We start from the raw sequence: 20,076 nt of genomic DNA, 5'->3' as shown, positions 1-20,076 counted from the left end.
CTGCTCTTGCATAATTTAATCTCCCTTTTTTGTAATCTTCTCTGGATCTTTTCCCATCCTCTTCCTGCATTTCCAACTTGAATGCTAAATGACCTCTTCTTCCCATTGGACTAAGGTATTGTATGCTGGGAAGGGGCTCTGACTTCTTTGTGAATACTAAGTCAAGCAACGATGGTTCTTCTTCCCCCCTGCATCATGTTGACTCTTCCACCAACTGATCCACTGTATTTACCATAGTCAACTGTAACACCACTTAGCTCCATTGTCCAGCATTACCCATTACTTCCATCTCTCTCCAGTTTACTCTTTTTACAGTAAAAATCTCCTACTAATAGTATTCTCTTCTTATCATGTTATCTAAGCACTTAATCACCTCTCTTTGCATATCCTTATCTTCCTCAGTTCTCCATGTATTTGTCTTTGGTGGCACATAGGTAACTGATTTTCCTTATAAAAAAAAAAATCCTCTATTTTGATTGTTATTCCCATTATTTCTACCATACCATCACCATATTGCACTTCCTCCACACATATATTATCACAACCCATTATTAGCACGCCTCCTCCCCCTTTTCCCTTTGTGTCTCTTCTCCAGCTATTATATCCCTCTTCTTTTTAGCTAACATGGATCTCCTCTTTTAGTTTTTTTTCCTATTATGCACATAACATCTGGTCTTTTTTTTCTTTCAAATAATCTCTAACCTCCAACACGCTGGATAACAACCCATCTTTATTATATAAGTCACTCTTAATTTCTTGCCTCTTCCATGACCTCCTCCTCCTTCTTTAGATACCATTTCTTTAGTCTCATATCTAGAACCCTCCAGTAGAAATTCTTTTTCTCGATCTCTGCCCTTTTCTGTTTTTTTTTTCCTTAGCTTCATTTCTTAGCACTCTCTCCTTTTCTCGCTCTTCCAGGTTCATGTCTCATTTTATCCGTATATCCTTAAATTCAGTATCATCAGCCATCTTCCCTTTTCTTATGAAATTTCCTCCACAGTCACCTGCAATCTCATTCTCACTTTCATTGGTCTCTTATCCCCTTCTATAAATCTTCCCAACCTAATCACTCGAACACAGGCCTTTTCAGTTGTGAGCTGAGTGTGCTAACCACTATACTACGTGGTGTGTGTGTAATTCACCACGGTCGTCTGCTGGTCACCCAGCCAGTCTTCCCCATTACGGAGCGAGCTCAGAGCTCATAGACCGATCTTCGGGTAGGACTGAGACCACAACACACTCCACACACCGGGAAAGCGAGGCCACAACCCCTCGAGTTACATCCCGTACCTATTTACTGCTAGATGAACAGGGACTACACATTAAGAGGCTTGCCCATTTGCCTCTCCGCATCGGGACTTGAACCCGACCCTCTCGATTGTGAGTCGAGCGTGCTAACCACTACACTACGCGGTGTGTGTGTGTTTACCTATTTGTAACATACAGGAAAAGAATCTATGAAAATCCAAATCTATGAAAATCAAACATTTCTTTGAACTAGATTGATTGTTCTTGCTTCCATGACTCTCTTATTTAAGCCATTCCACACCTCTTACACATCTATGTAGAAAAACTGAACTTCTTGATATCTCTTACAGTTGTCCTGTCTTTATTTCTTTCCGAGTTACATCCCGTACCTACTTGCTACTAGGTGAACAGGGGCTTCACATAAAGAGGCTTGCCCATTTGCATGTGTGTGTGTGTGTGTGTGTGTGTGTGTGTGTGTGTATTTACCTAATTGTATTTACCTAATTGTAACATACGGGAAAAGAGCTATGCTCGTGTTGTCCCGTCTCCATATCTATTAATGTCCAGCTTTTTCTTAAAATCATGAATATTCCTTGCGTTGACCACTTCCACGTCTAAACTATTCCATGCTTCCACCCTTCTATGAGGGAAGCTATATTTTTCACATCTCTCCTATAAGTGGCCATTTTAGTTTTTCCCATGCCCTCTCGACATTCTTTCATTCCACATACACAGATCTTCCCTATCCATTTTTCCATGCCAATCATCACTCTGTATATTGCTATCAGGTCTCCCCTTTCTCTTCTGTTTTCCAGGGTTGGAAGTTGCATTCTTTTCAGTCTGTCTTCATAAGTCAAATCTCTTAAGTCAGGCACCATTTTGTTGCAGCCCTCTGTACTTTCTCTAGTTTCCTTATGTGTTTCTTTAAGTTCGAGCCCACTGTATTGTTGCATATTCAAGCCTCGGTCTTATCATTGCAGTAATTATTTTCTTCATCATTTCTTCATCTAAATATACGAACGCCACTCTTATGTTCCTCAATAAGTTCAATACTTCTCCAATTATTTTGTTTATATGTCTCTCTGGCGATAGGTCATTGGTAATTGTCACCCCAAGGTCTTTTTCTTCATGACTGGTTTTATGTCTTCATTTCCTATCTTGTACATACTCCTGATTCTTCTTTCACTCTTGCCAAACTCTATTTTCTTGCATTTTGTCGTGTTGAACTCCATTTGCCATGTACAGCTCCATTTCCATATTCTGTCCAAGTCTTCCTGGAGTAGTTCGCAATCTTTGTCACATCTCACTTTTCTTAACAATTTTGCATCGTCTGCAAATAGGCTCACATAACTGGACACCCCATCCACCATGTCATTTATGTAGACCGCGAACATTACTGGTGCCAACACTGATCCCTGTGGAACTCCACTCTCCACCAAGCCCCATTCTGATGGTCTGTCCTTAATTATTGTTCTCATTTCTCTTCCTACCAAAAGTCTTCCATCCATTTTAGTAAACTGCCATGCACTCCTCCTACCATTTCAAGTTTCCAGATCAGTCTCCGGTGTGGTACCTTATCAAAGGCCTTTTTTAAATCCAGATATATTCCATCAGCCCAACCATCTCTTTCCTGTATTACATCTATCACCCTCGAATAGTAACATATCAGGTTTGTCGTGCATGAACGCCCTTTTCTAAAACCAAATTGACACTCACAAAGTATGTCATTTTCTCCAAGAAGTCTGTCCATCTATTCTTCACCACCCTCTCACACATCTTAGCTACCACACTTGTAAGTGACACTGGTCTATAGTTCAATGGGTCTCTCTTGTTACCTGATTTATAGATTGGGACAATGTTAGCTCTTTTCCAGTCTTGGGGCACTACACCTTCCCTTAATGAGGCATCAATTACTTCACAAACTTTTTCTGCCAGTTGCTCCTGCATTCTCTTAAAATCCATCCTGATACCCCATCAGGTCCCACAGCTTTTCTCACTTCTAAACTCCCCATCATATTCTTGATCTCCTCCACAGTTACTTGAAACTCCTTCATAATCCCTTTCTGTTCCATTACCAGTGGTTTGTCAAAAGCAGTCTCCTTTGTGAATACCTTCCGAAAGCATCCATTCATAGCCTCTGCCATTTCCTGGGATCTTCACTGCATACTCCATTTACTTCTAAACTTTCAATACTTTCTCTATTTTTGATGTTGTTGTTCACATGTCTGTAAAAAGCCTTGGTTGGTCTTTACATTTATCAATTATATCCTTTTCTTGTTTCTTTCTTTCTTCTCTTCTAATCAACACATATTCATTTCTTGCTCTTTTGTAACTTTCCCACTGCTTAATCCGTCTTTTCCTTCTCCACCTCTTCCATGCATCCTCTTTTCTTGTTCTAGCCTTTTCACATCTATCGTTAAACCAGTCCTGCTTTCCAACTTCTCTATGTTGTCTTATTGGTACAAATTTTTCTCACCTTCTTTGTATATTTTTATAAATTCCTTCCACTTTTCATTTGCTCCTTAGCACTCTTGAATTTCATCCAATTTGTCTCTTGAAAGAATTTCTTTAGGTTTCCAAAATCTGTCTTGGCATAATTCCATCTTCCCACTTTATATTCTTCATTTCTTCTAGATTTCTCTTCATCTATCACCTTGAACTCCAAAACTGCATGATCACTCTTTGCTAAAGGGCACTCCACCCTCATCTCCTCAATGACCATTGGCTCTGTACTAAAGACCAAGTCCAGTCTTGACGATGCTCCCTCTCCTCCAAACCTAGTATCTTCTTTGACCCACTGAGTTAACACATTTTCCATTGCCAGTGTCAATAGTGTATTTCCCCATGTTGTCTCTGATCCTTCCATTGACCAGTCCTCCCAACACACCTCTTTACAATTAAAATCTCCCATCATTATAGTTCGTTCACAGCCACCCAACATTTCTTCCAGACATGTTCCTGTATCACTTATCATTTCTTCATATTCCTGTACTGACCATGCATTTGTCTTAGGTGGTACGTACACCACTATGTAGTGCCTCTTTTTCCTTCATTAGTTTCTGCTCTGATCTTTAGCACTTCTGCCTTTCCCATACCTTCTTTCACTTGATCCACCTTTATATCTTTTTAACCAGCAACATCACTCCTCCTCCCATCTTACCTACTCTATTTCTTTTCCAAACATTATATTTCCTTCTCCAACCATCATCAGGTCTTCTCCTCTCTCAGTTTTGTTTCAGTAAGACCCACAATATCTGGGTTCTTGTCCCTCAAGTAATCGTTGAGTTCTAAAATCCCGATATCACTCCATTTATGTTGGAATACATTACATTCGCTCATACGTAAGTTTCTTTAGTCCTTTCTTGCTGTACTTTTCTGGGTTATGAACCACTTCCTCAGTCTCATATCCAAGATTCTCCAGAAAAACTCTTTCTTCTCCTCTTCTGTCCTCTCTTCATTTTTTTCAAAGCCTCCTTTCTCAACTCATTTAACATTTCTCTTTCCTTTTCACCGAGATCTCTTCTCAACCAAATCTTCCTTGTTGTTTCCTGCTGGGCTAGCCTCCATGACTTCTCCACCAATTCATCTACATCCTTTTGTGACTTAAGTTTGATTCTTATTGGCCTCATACCTTCTCTTGTGAACTTTCCAATTCTATGGAAGTCCTCTATTTCTTGTACTAGGTCTTTTCCCTCCTCCTGCACCACATTAATGATATTATTTATCACCTTTTTTATGTTTATCTCTCTCTCCATTTTACTGTGTGTGTGTGTGTGTGTTGGAGGTATTTCCACAGTTATATTATGAGACTCGGTGAAGAATACATAGGAAGAACAAACAACACCACGCCTACCAACCCTTACACATACACACACACACCGCGTCGTTTTTGTGGACTTGTGGCTACTCACAATCGAGAAGGCCTGAGTTCGAGTCCCGGGCGCGGCAAGGCAAATGGGTAAGCCTCTTATTGAGCAGCCCCTGTTCACCTAGCAGTAAATAGGTGATAAAAATGAGCCTTAGGAACAATACACAGTTTATGTATACTACTCGCATTGAAAGGAGAGTACTAATACTTTACTAATGCTTTATCGTAGAGCTTAAATAACAATAATAAAAAAATATATATATAACAATTTCCCACTGGTGATGCAGAAGCCAACTAAGTTAAGAATCACCTGAGCCATGAAAATATTATTGAAAACGTAAATAACAAAGTTACTTGCTGGAAATGTTCAGGTAAGGAACACGTTTAAGAATGCAACTTATCTGGACAACGATATGCGTAGAAATCATCTTAAAAATAATGATAAAGAGGAAAGGTACACATCAACAGAAGGAAATACCGCACACGTACACATAACATGAACCTAACATAAATCCAGTAGCAATACTACAATATGATGAAAAAAAAAAAAAAAAAAAAAAAAAAAAAAAAAAAATCTACTTAGGAATGAATTGTTGTAGACGTACTTGTATCCGTATTCCACGTTGTCTCCACATCCGCCCCAGATCCACTCCTTGTTGAGGTCCTTGGGACGGCGAGCAGGGGAGCAGCCACAGGTGGTGAGCTGGCCATCCCTGCACGCCCGCGACACACTGTACACCACACCCGCTGAGGCGATGGCGTGGGCGAAGGCTGCTTCACGGCTCGCTGCAAAGAAAATGTGCATAAACTAAACCATACACTATACCTACTTCAACACATAACTTAGTAGAATGACTTCATCATACATTGCTGTTAAAAATTCCAGAACACTAAGAGTCACATTGGAACTGTGCATACTACTGTCTCTTCTCTCTTGTAGAGAACTTCCGAGAGGAAAAGAACTTAACGTCTTACGAGTCAGGCAAGGAACTTCGCGTCTTACTAGTCAGACAAGGAGCTCTGCGTCTCACCAATCAGCCGGGTATTAACAAGTATAATGGTCACTTCAGTTCAACTTACGGATCTGCAGGACCGGGCCGAATACAGTCGAGTCGTCCACAGTGGAGCAGTTCCATCTTCGGTGCCTGAACTGCCACTGACACTCGTGGATGCCAGTCTTGGCGCCGCGGCCCACGCTGCCCATGTGGTCCTGGTACAGCTGGCACAGTTTTGTCTGACCCAGGGACAGTCCGGGAATCTGTGTGCACAGCGGCTGGGACCCAATCAGGTAAATTTGTGGATTCCTCCATACCTCGTATCCCTGCAGACCAAGGTTCCTGTAAAGCAGATTGACCGAGTTAGTCACGAGAATTAATGCATTCATATTGAGACCACACAGGCAAAACGTAACAAGCAAACATTACCTGTGCAAACAAGTAATGACTCTACAAAAACTCTGCAGATGTATCGATGGTTCCCTATTTGAAGAAACGGCCTTCCTACCAAATCAAGGGATTTTCACAGTGAGCATCACAAACCAGAGGTCTTGACATGTTAATTATGCCATATCTTTCTCAACCCCACTTGAAGTCCGCCTCTACATACCCACTACCTCATTGTTTCTACGTTTCACATACCACTCCCTATCACCTCCACCTAAGCCGTCCCCTCTGTTTCTTTAGTAATGAGGTTTCTCGGAAATAAAGACTAAAACTCTTGATTAATATGAATATGTTGCTTAAACTGTAATGGCAGGGCAGCTTCTTGTATCTAATCTTTCATCCCGGCTTTCAATTGCCTAAGGAAATACTGCTTCCTCATCGTCACCCTCACGTGCACCAAGCTACGAGTATAGTTAGTGTGTGTGTGTGTGTGTGTGTGTGTGTGTGTGTGTGTGTGTGAGAGAGAGAGAGAGAGAGAGAGAGAGAGAGAGAGAGAGAGAGAGAGAGAGAGAGAGAGAGAGAGAGAGAGAGAGAGAGAGAGAGAGAGAGAGAGAGAGAGAGAGAGAGAGAGAGAGAGAGAGAGAGAGAGAGAGAGAGAGAGAGAGAGAGAGAGGGGGGGGATGAGAAAGGGACGGAAAGAGGGGGGTGTGGAGGGCGCCTCTGAAAAACTACACATCAGAGGCAGATCTAGCCAATGATCGCTGCTATGAAAGCAAATTACGGTTGTCCCTTTTGTTAGAAATAAAGGTTGGAAAACTGTTCCAAGTAAGGAGCCAGCTCTGGTACTTACACGTAGTGCATATGTCGGTATACTGTAATCTTTAAATACTTATTAAAAAAACTCGAATTAAAAGCGAAAGATATTGTGTTTTATACTCATATTGATATAACGGCAACTTTGGTATGCAAGGAATCAGTAATCTAGACACATTTTAAAGCAGTAACTACATAGTACATTTCTGCGCACATCTTTCCACTTTTCGGCGTCAGATATGCCGCTAAGAAGAGTCTCTCTCAGACACTACCTTGCCGCTTCACCCCAGATGCTTTCAAGAGAACATTTCCAGATCACAACTTCGCTATGTCAAATATTCCTTCACAATCAGAATTCTTCACACACTAACCAGCCACTTCATTATGATGAAACTTCCCGACCAGGAAGCGGTCAGTTTGAATCACAACGCATAAACAAATGTAAAACACAACACTCCTATATAGGTATTTTGGCTCGCCGTAATACCCAAATTAAGGAATGATGCAGCCCACACCACCTCCTGGTCCAGGCAGTACTGCCAAGTCTACCTTTAAAGTGATATACCTGAAGTTTCGAAGCAAGTATCCGAAACATTGCCAAGGAAGCGATGGTTTTCTTCCCTCTCATTCAATTTTCCTTCTTGCACTACTTTATTTTGTTCAACTCTTATTTTACTCATAGTTGAAGTTAGTTAATCAATACTGTTCTTACATACAAAATTCTCATCGTTCGCTTCTTGTTAATTTTTCTCGTCGTCAACATACTCGAGACAAACATCAGTATACTCACGGTTCATGTTAGAATAGAAGACTGGCAACCCTCACCGCATTGCTTGATGTTAATAATTAATCAATGCTTTGCATCACACGGCACAGCATCACCAAGATATCTAGAGCATGGGAACTATTTAAACTCAGCTACCATCTTTTCAAATTCATAATCTTCTGATTAAGAACATCAATACGTTTCTGCTTGGTACGTTCCAGTTATCTATTCAGCCTTCGACTAGCTCCCTTTAACGCAATACAAGTACTAGACATATATGTGAGAGTACAACACTATACGTTCGCGGGCGTAGCGTTGCTTTGACATGTCATTTCAAAGACAATTGGAAAAATAGCCACAGCTAACAAACTAACAGGCCACAGTCCAGTATTTCCAGGCTTTATAAGGAGACAAGTGAAATAATCGTCAGAGATTTACATAGCACACAAGTGTTAGCTTCTAGAAGCTTTAATGCTTAAATGGTCAAGTAATCTTCCCTTCCACTTACACTCTGCAAGAAACAAACACCATAGTGAGTTTCAGTAAGGACTGGCACTTTCATTACGACAAGTTATTTCAGGCAGTGAGTTGTTTGGCTCTACTGGCTTATGATTATAGCTCGTAAAGGAAGAGAACAATAATTGCAATCATATACGTTGCATTTCACATGGTCTAAGGAAAAAAAAAAAAATATTCTATCTGACTCTCTTCATCCTAGAGTTTGATGTGAGAATCTTATGAATACCTGACACAAGTACACATAAATAGACTATTTCTTGGCAGCGATGTTGCTTTAGCAATGAGGGTGTATGCCAATGGCATACTCCATGGCAGAGAGAGAGAGGAAGTGATACAAAAGGTAGCCTGTACAAGATGGGAGGTGGAGATAGACACGAAAAACTGATAAGTGAGGATGTGTGTGTGTCGGGAGGTGTGAAGGAGAGGTGTGGAGGAGTTATTAACGTCCAGTAGTAGTACTTTGTTCACAATCGCTAGAGGCACAAGTCCCTCCCCCAAGGTGGCGCACGGTTGGGAATCAATACTGGCCTACTATTAGCTGATCGTGTTTACTGCAAATCGTGCATTTTACAGTGCTTCATTGTATCTTCACCAACATCCAAACTATTTGCTTTGAGTACATGAAACCGTATATATGTAGAGAATGTCTTACTACTTAAACACAAAAGGAAGTTAGTAGCACTTGATGAGAAGACGACTCAAAGTAAGAAAAATATAGGCTTGTATATTTCTGGGAGGGCGAGAAAACTACATTAGTCATGTCGAGTTAGGGACTCTGGACTGCAAGAAACCAACCATCGCCTGAGACATTGGAAAGAGAGCAGCCTGGCGGGAATTACTAACGACAGGTGAAGCACGCCTTGCATTGGTGTCACAATGGTTTTTACTACTCTAACTACTTAAATGTCTAATCTTTAGCTGTATTTCTAATTGAAATAATACATTCGTGTAACATTTACAATATGAATTTTTACTGATGGAGAGAGAGAGAGAGAGAGAGAGAGAGAGAGAGAGAGAGAGAGAGAGAGAGAGAGAGAGAGAGAGAGAGAGAGAGAGAGAGAGAGAGAAAGCATTCGGCCTATACACAGATGAAGGACTGAAGGGATAAACAGTAAATACGTGATGTGTAGACAACAGTACTGTCTTTCATAAGAGAATCAGGCGTCCGGCAGTGCATGTTTATCGAGTCACCACAACACTGTCCAACCCTCCGTCACACCTCGGGACACTGCATGCCAAGTCCTGCCAAACTCGGCAATTAGGGAGACGGTTTGTGTCTGACGGTCGTGAATAGTGCAAGAATAAATGATAATTAGAGGACAAGGAAGAGGGTGTGTAGGGATGAAGACTATTGCACAAGATGATATGGAAGAGTGAGGAGGTGGTAAAGGAGTGTTTTACTGTATCTCTATGGGCTGCAGTAAGAAATGTAAGCTTGATGGGATGTGCGCGTGGCTGGAGTGAGTGGGAGGAGAGGTGAGATGGTGAGTATGACATGTGTGAAGAGGGAAGGAAAGACACACGATAAAAAAAGCCATGCTGTAGATAAGAAGAGGAAGGAGTGACGGGAAAGGAAGAGAAAAGCAGGAAAAGTAATAACAAAAAAGAGAAAAGAAGGAAACGGGAAGGAAAACGAAGCAAGGGGTAAAGAGATAATAGGAGGAAAGAAAAGTATGAAAAAAGGAAAAAATACGGAAAAGAAGAGAGAACAGAAAGAAGATAAAGGAAAGGATATAAAAGCAAGGAAAGGAATGAAATGAAATGAAATGAAAGGAAATGAAAGGAAAGGAAAGAAAGGAAAAGAAAGCATGAAAAGTGGAGGAAAAGAAACGAAAAAATGGGAGGGAGAGATGACAAAAAGGATGAAAGTGAGGAGAGAGGCAAGAGAAGGAGATATACGAAAAAAATATGAAAGGAAAAGGAAAAGGGAAAAAAATAAGGAAAAGAGAAGAGAACAATAATAGTGATAAGAAACTGAGATGAAAGAAAGAAAAAAGGGGAAAAAAGAAAAAAAGAAGAGAAAGAATGTGAGGAACATATGTATTGAAGGAAAAAAAAAAAAAACAGAGACCAAAGAGGAAAGGGAGATGAAAGCAAAAAGAGAGGAAGAGAAAGGATAAGGAAGAAAGATATACAGGAAGGAAAGTCGAGGTACAAAACTATACACAACACTTACATCCAGGAGCCCACGATCCTGGCCAAGGCCGGGCAGGTCAGCAGCAGGAGCGCCCCCACCGCCGCCCTCAGCAGCACGGCGCCCCTCATGCTGCTGCTGCTGCCCCAAGGAGACGCTCGGCCGCCGCTAGTCTTTCAGATGCTGCAGCTGGTGCCGCTCGACCTGCCTTCACCAGCACTTGCTCCAGCCGTCGCCGCCGCCCACACTCATGCCTGCAACAAACACCAGACTTGAGGCGACGTGACGGGCGAGGGAAAAGGCTCAGGAGGCTTCCCATCCTGCCTCCTCCCGCAGCCAGTCACTGCGTGTACCCGTCATGCTTTGCGGGGTGTTGGCTCAGACACTTAGCTACCTCATGAGACTGTCACGCCAGCCTCAACCTTTTAGTGTTATTCTGCACACACACACACACACACACACACACACTCAAAGCACTTATCCTCTACTGTAGTTTTGGATTATCCTTCTCATTTTTTTTTTTCGGGACTAGCACCTCCAATGGATATAGTTTTTGTCTCCCTTGCTTTTTGTTACCATGACCAGTGCCCCTCTCATAGAAACACACACACACACACACACACACACACACACACACACACACTTTTCAGAATCCAAATTTATGCATTAAATCCACACCATAATGCACATTCACTTAATTTTCTTGGACAGGCGCCTTTGCAGGAAGAGGATGCATTTTACCTCTCACCTTTACTGCACACTAACTTACTTGTTTATTTATATATTTTTTCTCTCTCTCTCTCTCTCTCTCTCTCTCTCTCTCTCTCTCTCTGATGTTTAGAAATTAGAAATGGAAACGATGATGAAAAATTGTCCTATTGATTTTCCATTTATCTATTCATCATTTACCTATCTCCCTGTCTATCTGTCTATGTATCTATTTACCTGTCTTTGTATCAAGGGAAATATATATCTATCGATCTACTTACTCAGCAACCTATCAAAAATACCTAACTACCTAAAAATCTAGCTATTTGTCTGTCTATCTATCTATCTATTCATACTTCACTACCCACCACTCGTTAGGCAGATTCTAACCAATGCTATCTTTTTGGCGGCTCATCGGCCACTCCTGTAATTCGAAGCTACTGAAGCCTTGCGCGTCTGTGGCTCATATACTCAAATACTTCTGTGCTTCACCTCCACTATTTCAAAAGGGTTTATTTAAGTTTACACTAGTTTTTAAAGTTGTTTTTACGATTTTAGAGGCAGATTGACAAGATTTCTACATTATTAACTGGAGAAACACGCTTGAAAACCCCGCTAATCATCTCTGTGGCTTTGGAAAAATAGTCGTGGTGAGAGAGCAAAGGATTTTTGAATACTGATATTAGTAAGTCTTTTCGGTGCGTCACTATCTGCCGCGGTCATTACTAGCGCTGCGCTCTGTTTTTGTGGTTGATTAGCATTTAATGAGCTATTGTGCCTTGCTTTTTTGACTCGTGTAGCTTTGTAGTGCTGGCGCCTCCAGGTCAGTGAGTTGTGAGTATGTAGTGTTGGTGGTACTAATGATGGATTCAATATCTATGGGTATTTCGGCTTTTTATATCATTGCTTTTTGTTCAGTTCATTTGCGTGTTGTTTATTCGTGTTTATCTGTCTATATGGTTTTCTCTCTCTCTCTCTCTCTCTCTCTCTCTCTCTCTCTCTCTCTAAGGTATAAATGATCACTAAAAGTTACAAATATTAGTGAACTATTCAATGTGTTCAGTTGATATTCATGTGTCATGTAATATAAATAAAAATACCTGCAGATTGTGGTCAAAAGATTCTGTCTATTTATCTATCTATCTGCGCGTCTCTCTCTCTCTCTCTCTCTCTCTCTCTCTCTCTCTCTCTCTCTCTCTCTCTCTCTCTGTGACAAGCACCAACATACATTACAAGCATCAGGTAAACGCGTCGAGGGAGGATGGCAGGAGACGGAGAGAGCACAGTACTACCTATAGCAAGTCCAGCTGGTCAAGACTTAAGGCAAAGTTTGGCAGCAAATAGCCGGTGGTTCATGGGTTGGTATTCAGAAACGCTTTTCTTTCTAAGCACGACTATTTTCAAAGGACACAAAGTTGATCAGAGGAGTGTTCTCAATAGCACTTCTCTTGTTAATAAGGTAGGAATCTAGTTAATATATCATTAAAAATATAAAAATACCCTGAAGAGAACGTATAACTATAGCTAGACGCTTTACAAAGTAGCGGAGGAGCTGTGCATATAAGTATATTTAGACATTATGGTCCAAGCTTGGTTAGGGAGCTGTGACCCAGTAGCTATCACAAATTCAACCTCTGAGATTGACGCGACGCACTAGCCTGTCTTTCTTCAGGGCTGCTTAAGGTTACACACAGACTATCCAAGGATGCTACAACACACGTGAAGACGATACGGTTTGCAGCGAGACAGCTATGAGAAAGAAGGCAATGAGTGAGTCGTGAGAAGCATATCGAGGAAGAAGATCGATGTACTTCAACAGATACTTTTTGTGAGGTAGTGAAGAGGACGGGAAGGATCATCAGCAGTATAGGCAAGAATTAATAAACGAGTAGGAGTGGAAAATTTGATGTAAGGAATAAGATTGTTAATGAGAGAGAGAGAGAGAGAGAGAGAGAGAGAGAGAGAGAGAGAGAGAGAGAGAGAGAGAGAGAGAGAGAGAGAGAGAGAGAGAGAGAGAGAGAGAGAGACTTGTGTGCCTATAGTTTCTTCATCTGATTTGTAGGTTACTTCTTTTAACACTTTCTAATAGAAGATATTGAAACTTTCACTTATTTAATAGAGATTTTGCACTACTGACAGGAATCAAACACCATGAGAATCAGACTGTTGATCTCTGTGGCCTTTGAATCCATAATGCTGATAAGAGATCAAAGCGTCTATTTAAAAAAATGAATTCAGTTTGGTTAGATTTCTTGACTGTAGCAAGAGTGTAATAAGAGTTTTTCTCCACTGACAGGAATAAAACACCGTGAGAATCAAACTAACAATCGCTGGAGTCTTTGAAAGTAACCCTGGTGAAAGATCAAAGCGTTTAGTAATACATGCTGGAGAGGCAAATCCATATGGTCCCTTTATTGGAACATTGCACCGACTCGGGATCACAAGAGAGCCTCGCAACATATCGGGGATTAGCCACAATTACGCTCATGCTTGGCTCTGGTCGCTATTCATCCCACGTAATCTCCATCCCTCTATAGAAAGCAAACACGGCCGCCACTAAGACTTCCAATGATGCTGCTTGGGACACTCTAAGGCTTATGGCAGTAACAAGGGATTCCTCCTGGAGTTAATGTGGGTTTAATGTCATAAAGTGCGTTCAGGTACATACACATGCATAGATATTCCCTTGGCAAACAGAGGCATGGCAGCAATAAACTACTTCGGGAACAATCAAGCCCAGGACCTCAGCTATTAACGAAGGCTGAGCGGCGCCAAGACTGCCAGACATCCAGACACAGATGCTTATTGGCTGCATGGTTGGAATATTGATCTCTAAGCCTCCATTCCGCCACTTAACGCTAACGAGCATCACATCAACAACAGCATCACGGCGGGGCGACCTCCCACCTCCCGCCCGCCACCTCCCTACGACCCTCAACAACAGCATCACGGCGGGGCGACCTCCCACCTCCCGCCCGCCACCTCCCTACGCCCCAGTCTCACGAGAGGGTGGAAGAGAGTGAAGGGTGCAATTGGGTTCATCCTCAGAGTGCTCTTGCCAACAACTGACGCATAACACGAGCCGAGATAGTGAATAGGCAGCCAAATGAGAACAGGCAATGCTTCCCTGAACGAAGCCATAAATGTTCTTAATTCTCTTTACGAAAATCTTAATTCATTATAAATAGAAAACTCTTAATGCTCTGTATAAGAAAGATTTAATGCTCTGTACGAAACTCTTAATGCTCTATTCAAAACTCTCATTGCTCTGTAGGAAATACTTATCTTTTTGTGCGAAATGCGTAAATCTGTGGAAAAAATGTTTAAATCTCCATGACAAATGTTTAAAACCTTCCATTCTCTTTGCAAAAGTTTTAATTCTTTGTACGACACACTGAACACCCAACAACCCATTCTTATGTTGTACTGTCTCTCTCACCCTCCAATGACTTGCATGTGGAAAAAGAACGTTGTAGGTAAGTGATGCATACCTCTTGTGTGTGTGTGTGTGTGTGTGTGTGTGTGTGTGTGTGTGTGTGTGTGTGTGTGTGTGTGTGTGTGTGTGTGTGTGTGTGTGTGTGTGTGTGTGTGTGTGTACAGCTGCCGTCACGTCCGGGCCACTTCCTCCTGGTCCGTGGTCCCCTCCCCATCACCGCCCCGGGCACTGCTGTTACTCTTGTACTGTTTGGACGCGAGCACCAAAACGTTTATGTTCCGCTAAATACGTGTTTATTCTCGCGACCGTGACGTTTGATTGTTTGTAAGCTTGTTTGGTCCGTCCGGCGAGGCGTCCTGAGTTTTGGTGTTTATTTATGATTTACAGGATGCGTGTGGTGTTTGAGAAGTGAGTATTTGTAGGATGAGATTGGTAGGCAAGAGTGTGTGGATGGGAGGGAAAAATGACTAGTTTTGGTAGCTATGTATGATATTATGACACGCGTAGGGTGTGGAGATTCAGACACGTTCCGCTCTTTCACCACGATTATTTTCAAAGGCCACATATATGATCAACAAGGTTCTTGAGGGTGTTTCTCCTGTTAATAGTGTAGAAGTACTATTCATTTGCCCTTAGAACCGCAAAAACACCCTTAATTAGCCGTGTCGCTGCAACTGGAGCCTTTGGAAAGTAGTAGAAGTTCTGCCATTAAGTGTGAGACCAGATGACAGGAGCGTGTGATAGTAAGAGGAGAGTGGAAGACAATTTAGTGGTCGCAAGTGATGTATGGAATGAGGAGTGTGTGTGCTTGGGAGGTAGAAAAATGTAGGTCAGTGCGAAGGAAAGGAGAAATACAGAAGACTAAATTGGGTGGTTGAGTCTGATGTATGAATCGTGTGGGATGTGTGAGGTGAGGTGAGTTTGTGGTTGTGAGAGTGTGTGTGGGAGTGTGAGTGGTGTGAAAGAGGTACGAGTAGAAGTGTGTGAAAGGAAGGGGACAGTGAAGGTGGGTATGGGAGTTTGTAAGGTTGAAAAATGAAAGTAGTGGGGGAAAAAAAAGAGCAAAAATTAGAAAATAACATTCTTTTAGGTAATAGAGGATCAAATGAGAGAGAGAGAGAGAGAGAGAGAGAGAGAGAGAGAGAGAGAGAGAGAGAGAGAGAGAGAGAGAGAGAGAGAGAGAGAGAGCGCAACATGACTAGTCTCTTATGAATGAAATTGAGGAATGAAGATCTTTGCTTGTATACGTGTGTGTGTGTGTGTGTGTGTGTGTGTGTGTGAATGATTGTAAGGCAAAAGGAAAGGTGTCAGAAAAGTCACGCACACACACACACACACACACACACACACACACACACACACACACACACACACACACTCTCTCTCTCTGTCAGCTTCGCAAAAAGAAGACGTCTGTGGTGGCGGCAGAGATGGTATCGCTGTCTATGAAGGAATGCTGAGCGGGCCAGGCTGAGTGGGATGCATTACACACACACTATCAAGAAACATTATCCCATATCATACTAATGACTCTTAACGGGATAATTGAGAGAGAGAGAGAGAGAGAGAGAGAGAGAGAGAGAGAGAGAGAGAGAGAGAGAGAGAGAGAGAGAGAGAGAGAGTTTATAGTCAAGATTAAGCTCTTGATACGCTGAAATGTGGAAGGTAGAGCAGTGTTGCCTGGGGGTGAAGGAGGTGGAGGTGGTGATGGTGGTGGTGGAGGTAAAAGTGATGGCGGTAGACGTGATGGTGTTAACGGGAGCAAAGTTTATGGTGATGGAAATGGTTATGAAGGTGGTTGAGGTAACAGAGACAAAGGATCACGTGTAAGGTAACCAGACAGACGCGGGACATCTGCTGGACCTTGAGTGACTCTTGCAAGGCTTCATCTAACTAACTGATTAGTGAAGAGATACAACACAGCAGCAGAAAACTCTCCCCCCTCCCCACTCACTGCATTAGTTGTTTCTTCTTCCGATGGGATGAAAATGCTTGGAAAAAGAAAAACTATCAAGCCGTATACAAAGAAAAAAGAAAAAAAACCGTTTCTTAGGAAAGGATCAGTAATGAATAAAGAAATGTAACGGTAGAAGAGGTATTAGTAAAGATGACATGGATGAAACTGGAAGAAATTAAAATAAAGATGAAGATAGGAAAAGAAATGTATTTGTGGTATTTGTTATTGATGATCATAATGGACACGGAGAACCAAGACACTTTACGTTCTTGAAAGGTGGCAAGCGAGTCCCGCAGAATTCTCGCGTCACACGGACCTTCCCTCCTCCCCACCTCCTAATTCTCTCCCTGCCCTTGCTACTCTGTCCAATGGATATTGAAACTCGGCAAAACTTTATGAATACACACGTGGCGAGAACATACAGATGCGCCTTGGGACTTCGTTCATTACGTAGTGGTGTGTTTGTATGTAAAAAATAATTAACAGGAGTGAGGGAGAACCATTCAAACACACACACACACACACATGAAATGACATAATATACATATAATATATATATGTAAAAAATACTAAAAATAAATGATGAAAAGACGACTGAGAAAATTTGCTTGTATATTTCTTTCGTCTACAAGTTTTGTAGTAAAAGTTACATGACGTTGTGACGAGACGAGACACGTGAGAAAAAAAAAAAAAAAAAATGCAATGGAAATTATGATGCTGACAATGTTGCTTCTATACTACTATTACTATTACTACTACTACTTCTACCACTACTACTGTGAAAAGATCTTTCATGTCGAGTGTTTTGTGACTGAGAACAGGCAAACATCCCCACGCACGCACCTCCACACTCACTTCTTTATCAGACTTGTTGCTGTTTCCCACCACGCCACGTCCTGCGAGGTGATCACCATCAGACACCACCAAACAAGTGCATTATCCCAACCACCAACTCCAAAGGACACACATACATGCAAGTAAGGAATCAATGATACTCGGCGGCGTCATTACACTGTATATAAAGGAAAATGTTTACCTTCACAGTCACAACGTCGATCACAAAGAGCAATACAGCGCCAGATGCTTGAGGCCTTGCTATAGGGTATTTCATTATGCCACACACGTTTGTTAGTGCTGAGTTAAGGGAAACTTTGATAGTTTATAGATGATCATGAGTAAGGCTGTAAGTAGCCTACGCATGCTTTATACGTACAAGAACTACCACGCGTGTAGGCATGCATGTTGGCTTCTTATAGCTTCCATAGCTGTCTTGTGTACTCTACACTAATTACTGCTGAAACTGTCTGGAGCGATAGCACAGTGGAAGGTAACGTGTGTTGGAAAGCATCACAACTTATTTCCCAGACTGAACCTTGTTTCTTTGCACTTTGATTTGTCTCACTGCTCGTGTTTGGCAAACAGTCAAGGGCGAGGGCTGGACAAACCCTTAGTGTATTACTGGAAGGGAAGGTAAAGAAAGGAGGCAAAGAGCAACCGTTACCAATCTTTACTATTCTTGTATTGTTTTGTATATTTTTGCTTACCATAGTGGTGCAGACGCCGAGGAAACCGCCAGGTCCGCGCCTCACACATCCTGGCGTCACCATCACGAGTCACTCACTGATCACGCCGCGTAGTACGTAGCTACTCGTTTATTATTACTATTTCTTTACCACAATACTACTACTACACCACACTTTCCTCGCCCTGTCACGACACCCATCATACGCCACACAGCACCTGCGCTGCGCCTCGCTGACAGCGCAGTGATGGGCTGCCACCACCCACTCACTATTGGTGGAGCAGATTATGAAGTGGTTGGATACGTGCAATTTCCGCAGCACTCAAGTTTCCACGCGAGTCACGCGTGCAGGTCGACCACCCGTCAGCCACACTCCCCCTCGCAAGCCACAACGAATCACTGAGCCACATGGATTAGCCTCCTCAGATGCCTCACACTCGAGTCCTCGGTTGCGTCTCGCCCTCGTCCACAATGTGCACCTCCACTTTTCTCGCACCGCATTCAAGATGGAGCGGCGTGGCCCCTGTGCCTGACGGCCCCGCGGGGCAGGACACATTCCCTAATGACAGGTATTCCATTGCAAACACTTCTTCTTGTCCATTCTTGGAGACACATTGATACAAACGCCGTACTTCTGGCAATGGCTAAGCCATAAATAATACAGAGCGACTATTGGCCAGCAGACAGTGGGCGGGGCGGGGACAGCCCATCAGCGCCCTGTCTGCCTCGCCATTGGTGGCGTGCGTGGCGGCGGCATCTCCCCCCCCCGACGCCCCCTGTCCCGTCCCGTCACCCGTGGCTCATTACGTGGCGCGGCTTCAACTTCTTGCCAGGAATGTTCCTCTAAATGAATGATCTCATTACCGGCGCGGCGGATCCCTGGAGACGAGCGGAACTGGCTGGCCACTCAGGCGGAAACTGCCTCACCAAGATGCTCCCTGCTCTTCAGGGAGACATGGTTCTCGCTGCTGCTGCTGCTGCTGCCCCTCAGCACCAGGCGTGCGGGGCAGAGGGAGGTGTGGCAGGAGAATATTACGAGCCGCATTACCTGGAACATCTTCTGACAGCACACATCCTTTCCTTCAGCCCCGCTGCTCATTGTTTAATGGGAGGATAATATGTCGGCACCGGTGCGGAAAAACGAGGATTCTCTCTCTCTCTCTCTCTCTCTCTCTCTCTCTCTCTCTCTCTCTCTCTCTCATTCTGTGTGTATGTGTGTGTGTGTGTGTGTGTGTGTGTGTGTGTGTGTGTGTGTGTGTGTGTGTGTGTGTGTGTGTGTGTGTGTGTGTGTGTGTCATATACATAATTTCCAGAATCCAAATTTATGCATTAAATGCGATCATACTTCACATTCGCTTCTCTTCATGGACGGCAGCCTTGCAGGAGAGGGATGCATTCTATACCTCATCTTGCACACTATAACTTTCCCTTTGTCTGTCTGTCTGTCTGTCTGTCTCTCTCTCTCTCTCTCTCTCTCTCCCAGGGCTGCGTGGCTCCCCTACCAGCCTATCATTACCTGCCTCGTGCCGTGAGGAGGGCGCGGCGGCGAGGGTGCGTGAGGGCGGCGATGAGGAATGGTACCGGTGATGAGCAGCGGAGAGAGAGCGAGTGAGAGTGAGTGTGTGAGTGAGTGAATGAGTGCTGGGTCATGAGGGGAGGGAGGGGAGGACATGAGGGATGCTGATAATGAAGAGGAGAGAAGAAAGGTGTGTATAACTAACCC

General features: G+C 43.0%; 1 protein-coding gene across 2 annotated transcripts in view; it reads right to left on the bottom strand.

Moving 5' to 3' along the window:
• Positions 1-20,076, bottom strand: part of LOC123516338 (protein Wnt-5b-like) — a 655,489-nt gene that overhangs the window by 16,139 nt on the left and 619,274 nt on the right. The window contains exons 1-4 of one of the 2 annotated variants that reach the window (XM_045275615.1): positions 18,376-18,870; positions 10,773-10,984; positions 6,197-6,453; positions 5,722-5,902 (exon numbers count right to left, since the gene is read on the bottom strand). In XM_045275615.1, coding sequence (XP_045131550.1) covers positions 5,722-5,902; positions 6,197-6,453; positions 10,773-10,861 — 527 coding nt within the window. In that variant the 5' untranslated portion in view covers positions 10,862-10,984; positions 18,376-18,870. Of the gene's footprint in view, positions 1-5,721; positions 5,903-6,196; positions 6,454-10,772; positions 10,985-18,375; positions 18,871-20,076 lie in introns of those variants that run through there. The other variant, XM_045275614.1, reaches the window with a different exon arrangement.

Source organism: Portunus trituberculatus, chromosome 40 (assembly GCF_017591435.1).
Source record: "Portunus trituberculatus isolate SZX2019 chromosome 40, ASM1759143v1, whole genome shotgun sequence".
NCBI lineage: Eukaryota > Metazoa > Arthropoda > Malacostraca > Decapoda > Portunidae > Portunus > Portunus trituberculatus.
This window is presented reverse-complemented; position numbering and strand designations above follow the sequence as displayed.